At 37.2% G+C, this 19202-nt stretch overlaps 1 protein-coding gene across 1 annotated transcript in view; it reads left to right on the top strand.

Moving 5' to 3' along the window:
* SAMD3 (sterile alpha motif domain containing 3) overlaps nt 1-19202 on the top strand; it is a 37922-nt gene that overhangs the window by 3310 nt on the left and 15410 nt on the right. Inside the window, exons 4-7 of the mRNA XM_017829772.1 lie at nt 1319-1429; nt 10550-10735; nt 11037-11121; nt 18113-18280. Of these exons, the coding sequence (XP_017685261.1) occupies nt 1319-1429; nt 10550-10735; nt 11037-11121; nt 18113-18280 (550 nt within the window). The remainder of the gene's footprint in view (nt 1-1318; nt 1430-10549; nt 10736-11036; nt 11122-18112; nt 18281-19202) is intronic.

Here is a 19202-nt window from a genome sequence, read left to right as displayed (position 1 = left end):
GTCCTTAGCACATCTTCTGACTGTGTGTGAATTGTGCTGAACTCACCTCGCTGCTAGAAACAGAAATGAAGTAGTTGGTTGGACGTGGAGTTTTGAGTACAATAGGTGAACACTTTCTGTGTGGAAGTAATAAATTTTTGAAAGGATACTGAGTGTGACTTACATCTCCAGCAGTTTGGTTTAGGACATGGAAATAAGCATCTTGTGTCTGTCACTGGTGAGGTGGATATGTTCTAAATCATGGAGTAGAAACTGTGTTTATGTGTGTGTGAGGAGTTCAAAAAGTAAATTTCACAAGGTAAATATTAAGATGCTTTCCAATTTCACAATCGGTTGTTTCTAGGAGCCATGCAGAAAACATAATAGGGGGGGTTTTTTTGTTTGTTTGCTTTAACTGCATAGATGAAAAATATTGATTCATAGAAAGGGAAAACTCCCCTTATAAATTTGGTAAACTAATGGCACTTCCAATAACAGCCTTTCATGTGTTGAGTGCAGCTGAGGCTGGAAGAGTTTCTAAAGCATCTTTAGAGTTTGGATGTTCTGAAGAGATGAAGTTCAGAAAAAAAAAAGTGGTTGATGACTGCCATGAATTCTTGGCAGCATAACAGTATCCCCTATCTAAGCTCTGCCTATCCCTCAGTACAGGGTAAAACTGTTGATGTTGGCTTCTATCAACAAAACAAGAAATAACAGGAATATGAGGAGGAAGAGAAGTGGACACAACTATTAAGTGGAAAGCAATGGTTTGGTCTGGCACATAGCAAAGTCTGTATCTGGGGTTTTTGGTGTTAGTGACGAGCTAGAGTTGAAGTAAATAACCATGAACAGTGGACTGTGAGACCAGCTGGCATTTGGAGCTGACTTGAAGCTTTGGGCTTAACCTCTAGAAAAAACAACTTTTCAAGGTTCCAGTTAAACAGAAACTTACTTGCAATACTGTGTAAATAGTTCTTTCAGCCTACACCTTTCAAGCTGTAATGGTTAGTTACCCCCAGAGATTTAGGAGATGCCAGGCTGTGAGGATAGCAGTTATCCTCTGAGAAGGTTGATTTTTCTTGGGTTTTTAACTGTATAATAATTAGAATATCACTAGGCAGTACTATATATATTTTTCCTTTTAATTTGTCAGAGTCTGATAATTGAACTGATTGATTAGGAGACATTAGCATCATGTAAAATCATGACTATTCAATATGTTAATTTTTCTCCCTTTCTATTTGTGCCACTGGTATTTTAGAACCCTAAAGATCCTCTTTTCTGTAAGCTGCAGAAGACAGCTTACAGTAAATTTTTTGGTTTTGTTTTTTTCTTTCAGGGCTACTGACAGACAGATGTTAAATTCTTCTGGTCATGTAGAGCAGAAAAAATATCTGTGCTCAAGTGAAAATGAAAAAGGACTAATTGATCACAGGGTGCTAAAGCAGAAGTGAGTTATAATATATTCATTACATTTTCATTACCTTTTGAAAATGATGTAAACACTTCTTTTTGCTTCATTTATACTTTACAAAATGTGTTCTTAATTACTGGAGGCCAGGTTCCGCTATATCCAGTTATATTTAGAAAACAGCAGAAACAGAAATTTATTAGGATTTGGCTGAATGAAAAAGCCTGATGGTGTGTTTTCTGCCCTCCATCCTCAGTCCTTGCTCACTGTTTCATGTTACCTCATGCAGAGGGGCAAGATACAGGTTTGTCTTTATTTATCTAATTTTTAAAAATTGTCTTTTACAGATGTGTTTTCAACAGCAATCTGACAAATTAGTCGTTACAGACTGAAGTATGGCTATTAAAAAAATTGTGTGCTTGAGGCACCTTAAATATAGCATTCGGCAAGGTAGGCATGCTGATTCCATTTGGATGCTCGTTTTACTTGGGTATCAAAACGAGCGTCCCTTAGAAACTGGAGGCAAGACAAAGTATAGGGTTTTTTCTTTCTGTTTTTTTTTTTTTCCCCTCCTACCCATGCTTTTCTCCTTTGAGATGGGCAGTTAGTGTTGGAAGAGAGTCCTGTTCCTCTTACAAGGCAATTATTTTCTTGTTTGCAAAGCTTTGTTTGCTTATCTATCCCCCTTTATTTCCACCTGCTATAGTGTCTCCCTCTGCCATTCTCCCCCATAGATGTGACTGATGGCCTCACAGTTCTGAGATAAGGGGAGATCTTCCTGCAAAAATGTCTATTTTATCACTTTAACAAGGAGTTAGTGATAAGACTGACTGGGAACGGAGGAAAGAGTTTAGCGAATCACATAGTTAATGCTTTTAAAATAAAGTCTTGCTACTTCTGTTCTTTAAAAGAACAAACCAAAAACTCCAAACCCAAAGATCCCGTCAGCATTGTTATTGAAGAAACAAACCCAAATCACTTAAACCCTCAGAATAAACTACTAATACGGTCTTGCAATGATGCGTTTTAGCCTGTGCTTCCAAAGGATGCTTATTTTTAATTAATTATGACTAATTTGCCTTGTGCTGTATAGAGTTTTAAATGGGTTGTGTGAATCAGGGTAACCAGGAACAGGAATACACTGACTTTAGGAAATGTTCTCAGCAAATATTGTCATTACAAAGCATTCAAAGGCCCGTAATGGTCTATTAAGGGGAAGAGACTGCTAAAGAACAGTGCCACTTCAGCTCAGGGCAGAGAAGAGAGGGGAAGTCTGCTGCTGTAAATGAAGTGCCCCTTCTCAGTGAAGTAGTAGATGTTGTAGAAGTCAGTGGAGTTGTGATGATTTGTAGTCTTGAAGACCTGAGTAAATTTGATGAGGGCTTCTTTCTAAAGTTCAAATGAAAATCTGGCAAACATCCTTCTCAGAAACAGCTGTTTTATCTAAGAATGCAGATGGAGTTAAACAGCCATTGCATTCATTAACTGCTGCACTAGGTTCATCCAAAACTAAATACTATTTTTAGAGATCAATGCTGTTTAGACATGTCTATGACTTGACCTACGCTGGTAAATGTCTTATGATAGAATTTAGGGGTTTTTTTGTTTTTCCTTTTCTTTTCCTTTCCCTGCAGTATTCACTTATTGCATTTTCAACAACCAATGGAAAATTTTAATGTTTCATATGCTTGAGGGAATTATGAAAGCTGTAAGCAGGTTATGAAGGGTTGAACAAGATGTTTGTTTTAGAAAAACTATTACAAGGACAGAAAAAGTTTCTTTGACTGTAATATAATGACAGATTCTTAGCCAAGAGCATAAAAGTAACACACACACACCTCCCTGCTAATAAACTTAGTTTGAAAGCTGGGTGAGCTGGTTGGTTTGTTTGGTTTTCACTCAAGTTCCAGATTTAGGTGCCCTGGTGAAAAAGGGTTTTTCACATCAGTTTAATTAATGGTGGCTATTTTTTGTATTTTGGCATAATGTCAGTTGATATTTCTGATAGATCAACTAGTGTGTTGTTTCTACTGTTTTTAAGTCTGTGCATTTGTTTCTCTCCTGTAGTCTCTCATCTTAATTAACAGGGAAAGGAAAGCTGTAGTAATATATGGAGGTTGTTTTGCAAATAAAACACTCTGGACTGTCTTATTCTGATTAGGGAGGGTAGGGACCCATTTCTCATCAGCTAGGCCAGAATTGGAAGAGCAGCTAAGAACAAGGTTGACTTCCACTTTTACTTAGTGGGTGTTCCCACATCATCCACTGTAGAGCAGTTAATATAAGCACTTCTAGAGTCTGTTCAGCCAGGGGGTTAGTTTAATGTGATGGGATTGGTTTCATTGTACAGTTTAAATTATTGATATTTGGCTAGGGTTATACTTATAGCCTCATTAATTTAATCCAATCTGTAAAAGAAGAACTTAAAATTTGTGGGGTTTTATTATTATTATTATTATTAATAATAATATTGTTATTATTATTATTATTATTATTATTATTATTATTATTATTATTATTATTATTATTATTATTATTATTATTATTATTATTATTATGTGGTGTTGGGGTTTTTTGTGGTTTGGTTTTGGTTTTGTTTCCATTTTCCCAAAAGATTCGTGGAACTACAGCTTCAATAACTGCTTGAAGTGAATTCATGGGTGCTCTTATGGATTATTAATGCTCTGAATTGGCTCAAAGTTTCTTTATGTTTCCTGTGTAGGTAGTCCTAACGACTGTGTTAAATACACTTTTCTATATTACTAAATCTTACCAAAATATCAAAGAAGATTGTTTAAACACTGTATAATTTTATTTTTCTTGTATAGAAATTGTGCATACATATAACCAGATGAGGTTTGCAAGCTACTCCAGTGAAATAACTTTTTGCTAGAAATGACAGAAGTAATAACAGCCAGTTTTTTGTTAACCTACCAAGAAGATTAATCTTGAAATAGCGCTTGTCTGTGAAGACAATAAGATAGCTACAGAGGACAATTCAATAGATATGTTTCCCATATTCCTGCTTTTCTGTATTGGAGTACTAGCAGTTTTATGGCTTGTGGAAGCCTGGTGTTTATCTTGTTGCTAAGACAGAGGCTTGCACTACTTGTAAATACCTGATACTGCTGTGAAAAAGTAACCTTTTATTGGTTGGTTTATATGTTCTGTCTGCCTTTCCTCAACATGTTTGCTTAGCAAATGACATCCCTAATGTATCTCTTTTTTACTGTTTCCAATATGATGGCCCAGCTGTTTTCCTTCAAGAGGGATGTCCTGGTACATATTTATTTGTACATTTATTTCTTCTGTAAAAACGTGTTCTGTAGCTCTTAAGTGCTGTGTAACAGATTTACTGCCTGAATGCCTTGGAGTAATTTTCTCAGAACACAAACAGGATAACGGATCTTCCACCCGGCCTTGACAGGTTTGAACTTTCCTATTTGTTGTGAATTTGGAAGATATGGTCAGTGCTCAACTGAACCTCAGCCTGCTAAGTACTCATATACCAATAAAGCTATTGCCAGCAGTGACAGAATATTGGTGCTGGTGCCTACGTATATTTGAGCTGGTAGCAAGGACAATGAATTGGAAGATTCATCTGAAAACAAATTTGGCATCCATCTTCATGTCCATGATAGACCTGCATGGGTCATCCATTTCCCCAGTGGAGGAATTCTCCTTAACTAGGGCAGTCTCATCTTTTTCAGTCAGGCTACAGGCATGTGCCCTCACTGCTGGGTAGCTGCATCTGAAGTGTCTTTTAGTTTTGATATGTCATTCTGCTAATGATCTTTATAGAGCTTTTTCCTTTGCTTCCCCATTACCAATATATAAGTATTGTTGGTCTATTTGATGTTTTATCAGAAATACACTTGTGCTTTAAGAAGAAAAGAAAATTTTAAAAGGAAAAGAGAGAAAGAGCAGGTAGCCTGAAAAATTGTCACTTAGTCAACTACTTTGGATTTTCCTCCATTTATACAAGAGAACAAATATTACTTTTATACGTATACATATACACACTATAGTCCTACAATGAAGACTCAGCAGGACTGTGCTTTTTTATGTATAGCTTAAGAGTTTCTTAGTTTCCATGCAAAGACCTCATTCTGGATATCATCAGAATTACATGTGATGATCCTTTTTTCAGTTAACTCACAAGGACATGAGAAGCAAACATAAAAACCCCCAACATGTTAAGCCTTTGATAATGGTCAATAATAGAAGAAAAGAAGTACTGCCTGTCTATTTTCAGAAGTACAGTCATCAGATGCTTCATTTGATTATACCCTAGGGATTCCAAAATCATAAATTGCATCTAGTCCATTAATTTTAACAGTGATAGATTGGTTGAATCTTTCTGCTATGAATTTGTCTCAATACTTCTGAAGCTATTTATTGTTTCAATAGTAGATTCTCCTGGCGAATGACGTATCATAACAGAAAAATAATTCCATTTTTATGATTTCTGATTATTTCAATTCAATTGTTATTCTATCTTCACAAAACTGTTCTATATGTGGGTTTGATTTGTGTAGGGTTTGGGAGACATTCTTTAAATTTACATTTTTATTTTATGTGGATGCAAGAATTTCTGCACTTTTTCTTTAAGTCAGCATTTCATGTCTCTGTCATTGCAGCAGGATGTTTAAGAATGCTAACTTAAAATTTAAAAGACCAAGAAGAGTCATAATAATAAATTCTCTGTGCTTGTTGCCTCAGTGTTTTGGAAGTCCAGACAACTGGACTCATGATTTTAGAGCACTTCAGGTCAGCAGAGCTGAATTTATTGATATGGTACTGTGAGCCTTCCACAGAAGTTCGCAGGGAAAAAAAAAATTGCTAAATCTCCTTTATTCCAAACCAGAAATGAGCCAAATCTTACAAGTGACTTGTGAGAGACACAAACTATATTGCCTTGTTAAGATCTAGCAAAGTCATAAAAGCAACAGCAACAAAAAACCCCCAGACCCTTAAAATTCTTTGGATGGAGTACAGCACATTTTACGCAGGTGAATATGAATAAACTCTGGGTTTTTTTAAATGGCCCAACTTAGCTGGCAATTCTGTCAGTCAGATTCCCCAAGGAGCATTTTTACTTCCCCTGTCTGTATGCCACAGCTGCTGCCCTCACATGAGGTGGAAGTGCAGAGCCTTCCCTTATGTGATGCAGCTCCTCAAAATGGGAACTGTCAAAAAATCTGGACTCCTTCTAGAAGAAGGTTGTGTCTGCATCTCTCAAACTTTTTTGGAAGCGGATTCATTTTGTCTGTAACTTGTTGCTCATACTGAATGTGATGATTTCTATAGCAAGGTTACTGCAGGAAAAGCTGAAGTGGGAGCTGCTCTGGGAAATGGGCAGCTTTGATGTCTGTCGGCTCCCAGTGTTAGTCTGTTGGCTAACACTGCTGCAGGTAACTTCTTGTTCAGTTTAAAGGATGCCTGCCCTTATGTATAGTGGGAACTGAAAAATAAAAGCAATCATCAAGCACTGGGCAGACTGCAAATCCCAGGCTTTAGGGAATAACTGGGAAAATCTACATTTGAGTTCAAAAGTTGGAAATGACAGTGAAGCGCCTGAAGATAATGGCATGAGGATGTTTCAGGCACAGATCTCATAACTGTGAATAGGAGAGCCCTTTTTTATCAACTATTGAAAGGGAAAAAAATTTCTTTTGATATTTCATCTTCTGTGATAATTTCTTCCTTTTGATGGAAATAGCCTTTACAATCTTAAATGTCATAAAGTTGAAAGCATATTATACATATGTTAGGGAAATGGAGTATTTTCTACAGCTGCAGACTTTTCCTTTCCTTCACATCTGCCAGTTCCATGTTTTCTCCTCTGTTTCTTCTTTGACTTTGTAGACGTGGACTTTTTTCCAGCCTACAAATCTTTAGACTGGAGTCTTGCCAATGTGTGATGTAGACATTTGAAAGGGTAGACCTTTGTCTGTGAAAAATGGGAATCTGTTGAGACTCCACCCATGTGCTGAGTTTTATGTGAATGTACTGAAAATGTGAACCCATTGATGTCAGCAAATTTCTGCTCAACCTTTTTCACCTCATGGGAAGCCATTTTGGGGACCTAGACTGTGAAAAAACTAAACCAAAAAGAAAAATAAAAAATTTTATCACCGTAGCTCCTTGTAACTTGTTGCAGGACCAGAGGCTTCCCAGTACCAGTAAGAAAGAGTTGTAAGTCAGATGTGTGACAGCAGAGAAAGAGGGGGACTGAACTTTTGCCAGAGCTAGCCATTGGATTGATTTAGCTGTAGAATCAAAAGTCTCGAGAACTGACAGACAAGAAAAGATATAGTAGCTTGAGTTTTGAGATTTTGATCTAATTTCTGTCTCAGCTTAGCTAGAAGGTCAGAGAGGGATGGCTAGAAATGGGCTATATGTGTTTGTACCTACATCTCAACCTGTACATGCACTGGGATTTATGCATATAGCTAAGGCCTTCCTTGACTGTGGAGAACAGCTTTACAGCTGAACTGAACTGTTCTTTTAATTAAACATGTTTGCATGTGACCATTTCTGAGGATAAAGTTTATGTGGAGTTGTGTCTTGTTTCAAACAAGCTTGTATTTCATCGTAAAATATTACTGCACATCTTCAGTGTGACTGCCCAACAGTGATGAATCCAGCAAGAGCTAGTAAAATATTTAATCTTGAACAAGGAAGTATTTTGTGTTGAATGAGGCTGAAGATAAATGAAATTTGGAGTATTGTTGTTGTGGTGGCAAGAGTGAAGGGACTGGTGGAAGGGAAACTTACCATGCCTCTCTGGCTATTAGCCATCCCAACTGCAAGAAAATTTTATTTTCTCAAGTAGCTGAATATAATTCAGTTTACCTGAATTGAAACAGCTAAACCTTGCCACTTTTTGAAGCGGCTTTTCAGCTTCACTGGTGTTACCATCAAAAGGAATTTCAGTGCTGCTAAGATACAAAGGACTGTAAGTTTTAAACTTCTGTCCATTTTTTGAGCTAGTTTAAATGATAGCATGTTGAAAATAGCCTGTTTGCTATGTCACTTTTGTCAGTAAAATTGGCAAAATACAGGATGCAGACTTACAGGCTGCAGAGTGGCTCACTGATGCTACATTGAACATCTGCACTTTATTTTCACAGGAGGGGTTTCCAAGTGATTTCAGAATCTGAGTTCAATTTTATTTTCCCATTTGTGTATTAATTTATCACCAAAAAAGGACACGAATGTGTCTATGTGGATATGTTGTCACTTCTTGAACAACTTTTCCTTCTTTTGAGACTGCAAAGTACTAACAGAAGTTCACTGCCCTTTGCATCTGCTGTTAACCATTTGTGTCTAATGAAATCTGATGAGCTCAGATCATTTTGTACCTCTTTTGCATAGGGAAATGGTAGTGCTGTGAGTACTGCTACTACTGCTAAGATCAGATGACAGTACCCAAATGATACATTTTTTTTCTCAGCACTATATTGCCATATGTGGTAATGTTGGGGTTGGTGCAGTTATATCATGGCTGTAGAGTTTTTGATAGCCTACAAGCTACGTTAAAAGATGCCAAGATGGTGTCACAGCATAAACAGGTCAGCAAGGTTGAGACTTACAGGCTAATCTACTCAAGAGGGTATTGAGGCTACAGGGACCCAAATGAGCTGCTGTGCAGGTATATAATAGTCTTTAAAAGCAGTGTAAACTAAGGTATTTCAAATGCTCATCCATTGGTATTGCACTTGATTTTGCTCTCCTAAAGATATTGGCTCACATTGAGTCAGTTATTTATTTTTTTACATCCCTGTCTGAAAAAGACTAGATAGAAAAACCTCCCCATTAAGACCTTGCTAGAACTCTTCACAAGTCTTGTTTATATACCTAGCTCTTGTTATAGGCTACCATAGAGACTGGACTGAAGTCTAACAGTATTTCCTTCTGTAACTTTCATAGACTCAAAATGTAGTGAAGTTTGGGAGGGACAATGGAGCATGCCTCATCCAGCCACAATTCTTTTTGTGGAAACTTTTATCTTCATCCCTCAAGTGGGGAATCCTTAACTTGAAATCTATACTGTATATGTCTCAACAGCTGCAGTAGCTATCTTAATTTTCTTCATAAGTAGTGGAAAGAAATAGATGAGGGGGATCATCCAATCTGATTTAGATGTATTCTGGTTGTTCTGTCATACTTCAGTGGTGCTTATGTCTCCTTGGAGAAAATAAAGAGACTGAAAATGATTAATTCAGATATCTATATCTGTATGTTTATACCATTTGAGCATCTACATATGTCATTTATAATTATAGCATTTTATTTTAGAAATTTTTTTTTAAAGTCTGCTAGTTGTTTTCAAATTGCTCTCTGTAATTTAAATTAAAGCAAACATAAACTGCAGTGATAGCACATCTATAACAGGACTCTCTAGTTGTCTTTGGCACCTCTCATTTGAAATTTCTTTATTGAATCTGCACTACTATGACTGGGAAGCTGTCCGGGGCTGCCAGAACCACTCCATCTTTTAGGTGGCTTTTGACTGACTTCAAGCCAAATTTATCTCTACTTTTCCCTGTGTTCCTTCAGAATTAGGGTTTGAGTAGCCAGAGGTGATAACCTGCCTCAATTTCACCCCAGCTGGGGTGTTACATCTGTAAATAGTGGTCAGGGTGTTCTTGACCAGAACTTTATGGGCTGTGTCTGCTTTGTTTCCAGACATGTGCTGATGATAACTGCTCTCATCCCTTCACTGCCTTCCCCTGGGGAGGACAGTCTTAGGTAATGTCATGTATAGTATTTTATTCAATTAAGCTGTTTGTCTTACTTTAGTTCTAGTTAGCAGAACTGGTAGGAAACACATTAGAAATGAAGACAGATAAAGTTATTTTGCAACAGTACAAGTCCGCAGACCTCTGCTCTGCCTTCCACTTTTAGTTAGAAACCACCTTCTAGTGTCTGCTGGTTATAACATTTCACATTTGACATCTGGTTTAACTCTGTGTGTATTGATTGCTGCTTTTGTAGGTATTCTTTATGCAAAAACAAGGACAGCAAGCCATGAATTTCTATAGCTGTACCTTTCCTGCATGTTGAGTTTTTCATTATGTTTTTCTTCTCATCTTGTCTGCATTTCCATGGAAGAAGGATGTGATTGTGATGATATAATCTTTTCTTTTACAGAAAAAATGTGAAATCATTTTTTGCAAGACACAAGATGTTGCAGTGGACAAGTTCTTATGCTTTGCCAGACTTTCCTTATGATGTCAAGTGTGTATTAGCAGAAAAAAAATGCCCTGATCACAGTATGAGAATAAGGATTATTGAATTTTTACAAGCAGACATGACAAAATACCTAGAAGGATCACTGTGAGTAAAGATCAGTAGATTTATATGGGGCCATTACCTATTGGGTGCAGAAGTAAATTTTCAAAAGGATGTAAAGCCGTTCTCTTTAATACACTTGTTTAAGTAGAGGAGGCTGAGTCTGAAATCTGTTGAAGACAAGAGGAAGATTTCATGCAAGCATTAAAGCTGTGCCCTTTGTTCTTTGAAGAGGAATTGATTGCCTGAGAAATAGTCAGTTTAATATAGATCAGTATAGACCCTAGTGTTTATTATTATCCAGAATAACAACTATTTCTTTTACGTCTCCATCTTGTTTGCACAGATATCCAAACAGTCAGCAATATAACGTTGTTGTCAGTGCTCTGCTGCAGGCATACCCATTCCTTGATGAAGATGGGAATGGCTTTGTAAGTATTGTGGCTTTTTTTCCACATAATCAATCACAAGAAAATAACCTAGTTCAGAAGAAATCAATAACAATTTCTTATATACTGGCTTTATTCGGAGCTGTAAGCTTCACTTGGCTGCATTTGGCAAATCACATTCTTATTTCATTATATTAATTAAAGATTAGTCCAGTTATCGCCATACCTCAAAGCCACTGTGAGATCACACAGACCTGTACATGAAGTCCCTGGTTGGTTGTTGGGTATGCTTTCTTTCTGGAGTTATTATGCCAAAAGATAAATTTAAATGTGACTTTTTTTTTTTTTTTAAAACAAAAAACCCAACTCTTTAGAAAATTGTCTGTATGAGGACTAACATCTGACTGATGGTCTTGCAATGCATTATGATCATTTATGTGTTAGATATCAAACTACAAAATTCAGTAATACCAGTGGTTTAAGTATGTCTGGAATCTAGGCCTAATTTAAAAAAAAAATTATTTAAACCCACTTTTTGTAATCTCAGTGGGGACATAACTGAAAGCAGTGGAAGGAGATGACTTAAATTTGAACTGCATTTTTTTCACTCTTGTGACCCAGAATATATATATGTGTGTGTGTGTGTATATATATATATACACACATACACATATCTCTGTGGTCTCTGAGGACAGTGGTCACCTTTTGACTTCACATCGTTGCTTTGCCATGTGATACTTTTATAGTACCTTGTGAGGCTTGTGAGCCTCAGTGGGGACTGTTAGCTTTAAAATGTATAAATATATATCTCATGTGCCATTACTGTAGAAAGCAAAATAATTTTGAAAACAAAACAAAACAGAAAAGCTCAGGTTTACGTGGTGGCTATTCTAATTCTCCCCTGAGCCCAGGCATTGTAGAAGGGAAGGGACTAAAGGAAAAAAGCACATCTCAAAGAGGAGAGAGGGAGCAAAAGGATCAGATGGCAACAGTCTATCCTTTTTTAATTAGAGTACCTCTCTGAATACCCCAGTGTTGGTCCTCGGGAGGGGTTCTGAGTAATGTTATGGCTTATCTGGCTCCCTTTATGTGGGGGAGCTGGAATGATATTCAAGTCAGGTCTGAAAACCATTTTACAGCCTTTAACTTTTAAAAATTGTTTTTAAACAGAGGTTCTTAAGCTAGGTTTTCAAAGGCCTTTAATTGCAGCAGGGCCATAGACTGGGTGAAACTACTTTTAACTCTGTTCTTTAGGAAATGGTATTACTTACCAGGTTGATCGCAGAATTGGTGCTGGCAGAAATTATGTGATGGCGCAGAAACTTCAGAGAAGTTGTTCTTTATTTTTTGATCTTTCCATCACGCTTACTAGAAAGCATGTCTGGCAATAACCACCGCAAATAAGCAAGGAAGTTGGAATTAGCAGTTTGCAATATTGCTAGTCTAACACTTTCTGGGCCAGCCCCTCTCCACTGCCTGGGTTGAGACAGGAAAAAATGCACTGCAGGTGTATGCCTGTATACTTAAGTTTGGAGGAGGACGTGAGAATGAACTACTATTTTTATTGGCCTTAGTGTTAGACATTATGTTCTTATGTATATCATAAAGGCTATAAATACTTATTTTTTTCTTGATCTGAGATAGCTGTGTGTTACAACAGCAATGGCTTAAAACAAACCCTGCAACATATGTACAGATACTTATCACAAGGCTTGCAGTAAAATTGAATTCATATACCTTTAAGAAACAAATGAACAAAAAAATTTGGCAACTGCCATTCTTTCTTTTTTTTTTCTCAGAAAGGATCTTCAGCAGCTCAAGAAAGCAAAATTTTTGTAGGCTCTTCTTTTAAAATTGCCTCCAGCTATCAAGGGACAATAATTGCTGCTTGCTGTTCCTGATAATAGTATTAAAATGTAAGATGTAAAATATTAATTATTGAGAGGCTTTGTATACCTTAAACTTGTTGTCATTATTACAATTTTTTGAATAGTACATTGAAAGTATTTAAGAAGTCTATCATCAATAAAATTCAGAGGTAAAGCAGAAAGGTCTTTGTTTGGGGACTGATAGGTAAATGGAGAAAAGGAAAACTGACATAGAGCAGTATTTTAAGCAAAAATCCTAGTTAAATTCCTTATTAAATAACATTTATATATAAACTTCTGGAGATGCAGCTCATGTAATATGGTTTTGTTTTTTACCTTGGGAAGAGAGGAATAGCACTACGTAAGTTCTTATTTCTCTGTGGACTCCAGAGAGCCTTGGGTGACCAGCTGTGCACAGCTGTCTGTGTCTGACAGGTAACACCCTCCTTTCATTGTTTTGTAAGGCTGGAGGATGGGACACACCAAACACGGCAATTTAGCTGGGCCAGCCTCTGAAAACAATGATTTTCAGCACTGGTAAATTAAGAAAGTTATTCAGGTTTTTTTAGAATACCAACAAGCCCGTTTACGTTATTTGGACTTTTAATTTCTTGACAAAGTTGCAGGAAAAATTAATTGTTGCATGTATTTTAAAAACCAAAAGGGCTCAGCACAGTTTGGCATATCAAGTTTTGCATTCACTCTGGTGTGCTGGAGCTCACTTCTGCAGTTGAGTATTTTCCTTTCTGCTGTGCAAAATGCTCTATCCCAATGTACTGTTAATGACATTTACTGCTCTCCATTTATTGCTGTGCCATGTCTCAGTTCCTAGCTTCAGTTTAAATTTATGCTTAAAAGGTTTTCTTACCCTTTGGGGTGGAAGAGCAGCCACAGCATCTGCTGGGCTCTGCAGAAGGCTGCAGTAGTTCTTAAGGAGATGTCCTGAGAAGGTCTGTAGTGGTGTGACTTTAATTTTAACTTGTGAGTCTTGCAGTTTTGAGCCCTTCACCAGAAATGGATGTGTCTTGGCTGCTGGAAGGATGCAGCAGAAACTGTTCTGGGATCTTCCCTGGCCAGTGTGCATGCCTGTGCGTGGTGTGGGTGGGCCAGGGCAAGCGGTTGGGCTTCCTGGATGAGAAAAGGGAAAGCTCATCATATGAAAGGTCTTGATATTCCAGAATCTTCTGACCAAGAGCAGAAAATCAGTAGGCAAAGAACTTGATGTTCTTGATGTACATGGGTGGAGAACCTTTGAACTGTAAATGTCAGCACTTTTGTTGCAACATTTTTGTTAAAATGAAATGACTTGAACAACTGAGAAGGGGAAAGATCTGCTGGAAAACATAGAGGAACAAAACCAAAACAACCAAACTTAAGAGCACCGAAATTCGCACGAGTATTTTCATGACACGAAAAAGAATTACTTGCAAAACTTTGAACATTCCATTTTTTCAGTTTGTTTGTGAGGTTTATTTTGTTGTGTTTTTGTTCCTAAAATACTGGAGAATTCCTATTTACAATTTCAAATTGTTTTAAACAAATCATTTAAACAATGCGTGTGTTATGTAGAAACGTAGTCTGATATTTTCAATCTCATACTGTTGCAATGAGAGGCCATTAAAGATTTGTTGTTTCAGGACTTATTAGCAGATTATCCATAATTCTATTTTCTTGGTTAAAAGGTTTCCCATTTAATTTTGCAGTATTAAAAAAAATATGCTTCTGTGCCATCCACCCTTTTTTGAAGGCTATCCAATGCAATATAGTCAGGACAATGAATATGATCCTAAATGAATTAATTTACAAGTAAAGTCACAAATAAACTGCTCATGTACCATGAATTTAAAAAGAATTTTATTTATGAGATCACCATAGAAGCAGGGATTAAGAAAGAATTATCTGAAATTCTAAATAATATTAAAAATAATCATTTTATATTAATGACAAAACTCACTTAAGAGGTCTATAGAGTACTTGGAATGAAATTAATTCCAAGATTAGCATTTGGTGAAAAGAGTTTTCAAGTGATTACCTAAGGAACTTTTCCCGTGATGTTTCCTTCTACTTACAGAACAATGCTATCCTAATCTAACATACAGCATTTAAAAAATAAAAATCTTAATTTAATCATGAAATAGCTTACTAGATTTCTAATGTATATTGTAACCAATGCAACATTTGTAAGTTACAAATAGTTTGTATAGAAAAAGCCAACATCATAGACACAGCAGCCAAAAGCAAATTGGAATGACAATCTTGACAACTTGCAAGATATTCTCTTTGTCTTCTATTCCATCTGTATTGGTCACTTTTACAAGGCTTAAACCCAACAATTTGGAAAGAATTACTTCCCTTATTTAATTTCAGCATGTCGAAAATTATATGGTTTCAAGAAAACCATGACATGAGAAAGGAAAAGAGAGGGCTCTCTCATTCACAACACTTGCCAGGGGGCTTTGCATCAGTGGTTCCCTTGAGCTCGTGGCTGTCGAGCAGTGCTGGTGCAAACCAGCATCTCAGTGCTGACATGCCTGATTTATGTAACTGCTGCACACAAAATGATTATTTGCTAGGAAATTACTGCTTTTAATCTGCATGTAATCCTTTCCCTCCAATGTCAGATAGACTAATCCTTCTACTCCCTTACAAGCATGGTAAGCCTTCTTGGGATGTTTTTTTTTTTTGGAGGGGTGTGAAGGCAGGGAAATAAATAGAAAAAAAGTTATCGGTTTGAAAATGGTAAGGAAAGCATCGTTTTTAGAAGATGCATTACCCACTAGGGAAACCACATAAATGTATGTGCTTCCAGTCTCATTCTTAAAATAGGTATGTAAGAAGGGACTTGGCTAAGTTTATGAGAATTCTATTACAGAAATAGATTTAGTTAAAACTTTTAATTTATTGGGGAACTGGAGGATGAAACAGCTGAATGTTTTGAACTTTGAGGGATATTTAAAGCCTTGTATAGGTGTCAGCATATTCTTTCATGTGAAATAATAAGAAAAAAAGTCTTCTAGCCAAATAAAATTTTCAAAAGAAAGAAACTGTGCAGAGCTCAACTATGGGGATGTTTAAATTGTCAGCTGCTAATATATTCCATGATGATCATGTTTTAAAATATTATAACATCTGTTCAACACTTCAGAGAAGCATTAGGCTAAAGTTTTTGTTTGCTTCTTTCTTAACAGCTTTAAAATAGCAAGCTTCCAAATAAATTTTGCTAGGCTTATAATGATGGGGTATTTGCATCAAAATGCATAGGGCAAGAACTGTAAGTATATTTAGGAACCTTAAAGATTCAGCTGGAAAATAAGGGGGATTTTCAAGGCATGTAGTCACCCTACTGCTTTTGAAAATGGTGCTGATATGTAAGCCTGCAGATATGGAGGCTGTGAATATGCCTTGTGCCCAGTCTTCACTGGGTGAGCAGTTGTACTCTATTTCTAATCATTATATTTAGGTTGGTCATGACATGACTCCTGGCAGAATCCTAGGTCTGAAGTCTACATACTAGAAATGCAGATGGGTTTGGTCTTTTTTTCTGGTTCTTGGTTGTTTAAGTGTGACTGGCAGTGAGAGGATACTTCAGTAAGGGCTCATGTGCCCCTAGGAAGGGCATACCTGCCCTGGCTGGCCCAGGTCTGCTCAAGAACAGCTGAAGTAGACACCACGGGGATTATATTCTCATAGCTCTTCCACCATTAATAGAGGTCTTGCTTTTAGGATTGAGGACCTGTAAGTCAGCTAGTACCCTAGGGAGGTGGGAACAGTAATTTCAGCAGGAGAAATGCAAGGTCACGCTGCCTTCACCGCCACCTCTTAAGAGACCCTGTCAGCTGTATCCTGTGAGTGAGAAGGGCAGGCATGTCAGACTCACTGCAAAGAAAGATACTGTACTACTTGATCTACCTCTACTGAATTCAGGTTTACATCAAAGTCAACCTTTCAAATCATGTGACCTTGACTAATAAATGACACAATTTTGGTAAGAAATTTAGGGTAATCATACTTCTGTTTATATTTTGTTTTAGCACGTCAGTGAGTACAGGCTTAAATATAGTCTTATGTGAGTATAGTATTGGAGTAAATTTTAGAAAATGAGGTAAGAGCTATTTGAATCTCTCTTGCCACATTCTGGCATTTACAGTCACTTTTCTGACCAATTTTTGGTCCCTCTGACTGTTGAATACCCTTCAATAACTTGAATAAGCAATTGCTTTTGAGGATTGACAAAACTATTCAAAACTGCAGGTTTTGCCTGCAGATGTGTTTAACAGCCTTTGCTTAGTAATTTGTTCCCCACATGTCAGTAGCTGGCATGTCTAGGTCCTGCCATGGGACATCCAGCTGGGGGCTGCATGGAAACAGCCATCAGTCCATAAGGATGCACAAGGAAGTTGCTGTCCATCTAATTTTCAGAAGTGACTTTTCAATACCCGAGTAAAGAAAGACAAAATTGTGACAGAAGCTGTGGGACCACATAAACTCTGCCTTTGGTTGCCAAGGAATCTTGAATTTACATACCTTGTACAAACACTAGGACCTACTCAAATGATCCTCTTAATTCAGTGATTTTGAGTTCAGTTTAAAAATATAGCTGATCCAGTATACCTGTAGGCTCCCAGCCTGTCAGTGCCCCACTCTGTCTTTCCCTTCTATTAGATACAATCATCATACAACTGTGCAACCAGTTAGATGCTGCCAGAGGCAGGGGAAAAATAATGCACTAAATTAAAAAAAACCCAAACACCAAAAACCCCAAACCCAAAAAACCCACTGCACAATTTCTTTGGCGTCCATGAGCTGATCTGCTTCCCTACGTAGTTTTATGACCCAATGTCTTGAATGGAGGATCCCAAAGTAAGACCTGAGAAAAGGAAAGCAAACTGCAGTTTCACTGACAGCCCTTGTTATATAGGAGAGATCTAAACCCTAAGGTTCAATAACTGTTATCCATAGCAAGTCACAGCAGTGCCATTGCCCCAGCTGTTAGTTCCCACAGTCATATACCACAAGTGTTTGTGTTTCCTTCTGTCCTGAAGCCACCAATGTGGTGATGCCACCCTATGAGTCTTTTTCTGCTTAATGGCAAACACTTTTTTGAAGAGTTAGATACAAAAAAGTGACCTGCTTTAGGTAATGACAGATATTTCTCCCCCATGCAGTTACTATGGAAACGGGCACTTAAAGATCGTTTCAAATATGTGCGGAGACCCATTGAAGACGATGAGCAAGTCCTGAGGAACAAATGCAAGTTTGGGCACAGGAGAGGGCAGACCAGAAAATCTGCATTTGCTGAAAACAAACTTGATGATGTCCAGGTGCAGATAGAGGTAAGATTTCTTGGTGTGTGAGTGAGTTCTGCATCTTTCAGCTCCTCTGTTGACAGTAAGGCCACCAGCCAATAAAGGGGAGGGCTGAAGTGATCTCATCCTATTTAAACTCATTTTGTATAAAGCTTGTCCTGAATCAGACCCTTGACTTTTTTTCCCATTTCTGGAAAACTAAGTATCAACAGCACAGCCAAACCTCATACTAGATGCCTTGAACATTTGTTGTCACTTAAAGTTATTGCCAATTGGACAAAAAGTCCTGGGGTTTTTTCAAATGCAATATTCCTATTATGCTTTAGTTTATACACCTCCAATTAGAGTGAAAACCAGTAGAGACATATCTAAGAGCTGAAACATCTGTACTAACAAGAATGCAAAGAGGTATTTGAGCTGATAGCAAATGGCCATATTCTACTGTCACATCGCACTTTGGTATATAAAACCTGTTTGTGTTGATGTGTGGTATATGTAAGGATGCTTACAAATCTATGCATGCAGTTGCTTTGTATTCCTTTAGAGATTATACACTTTCATAAATACATTAAGGTTCCAGCTATGCTTTGTCAATGCTCCACACACTTCCTTGTGCTGCAATTAAAACATTTAACTTACATTCCTACAATTTAAACAATTATAGGAATGCAATAAAGAAGATTTGTAAGGAGATATTTGACTTTAATTTACCCACGTCTATCTTGCTGTTTATCACACCCTGTATTTAGGGGAGCAAGAGTGGTTTATTGGATGCATTTCTGAATACATTATGTTTGAAGGTAGCTGTAGTTTCCTACTCAAGATGCAGATACATGTTTGGTTTGGGGTTTTTTAGAAGTTTTACTAATTTCTGGTTGTCCTCTTTGGGTTAATGTGTGTAGGAATAAATATTTCCCTCCTTGCCTGCTTCAGTTGAAGGGTTGGCAGA

This window comes from Lepidothrix coronata, unplaced genomic scaffold, assembly GCF_001604755.1.
Source record: "Lepidothrix coronata isolate B3197 unplaced genomic scaffold, Lepidothrix_coronata-1.0 Scaffold5, whole genome shotgun sequence".
Lineage (NCBI taxonomy): Eukaryota > Metazoa > Chordata > Aves > Passeriformes > Pipridae > Lepidothrix > Lepidothrix coronata.
This window is presented reverse-complemented; position numbering and strand designations above follow the sequence as displayed.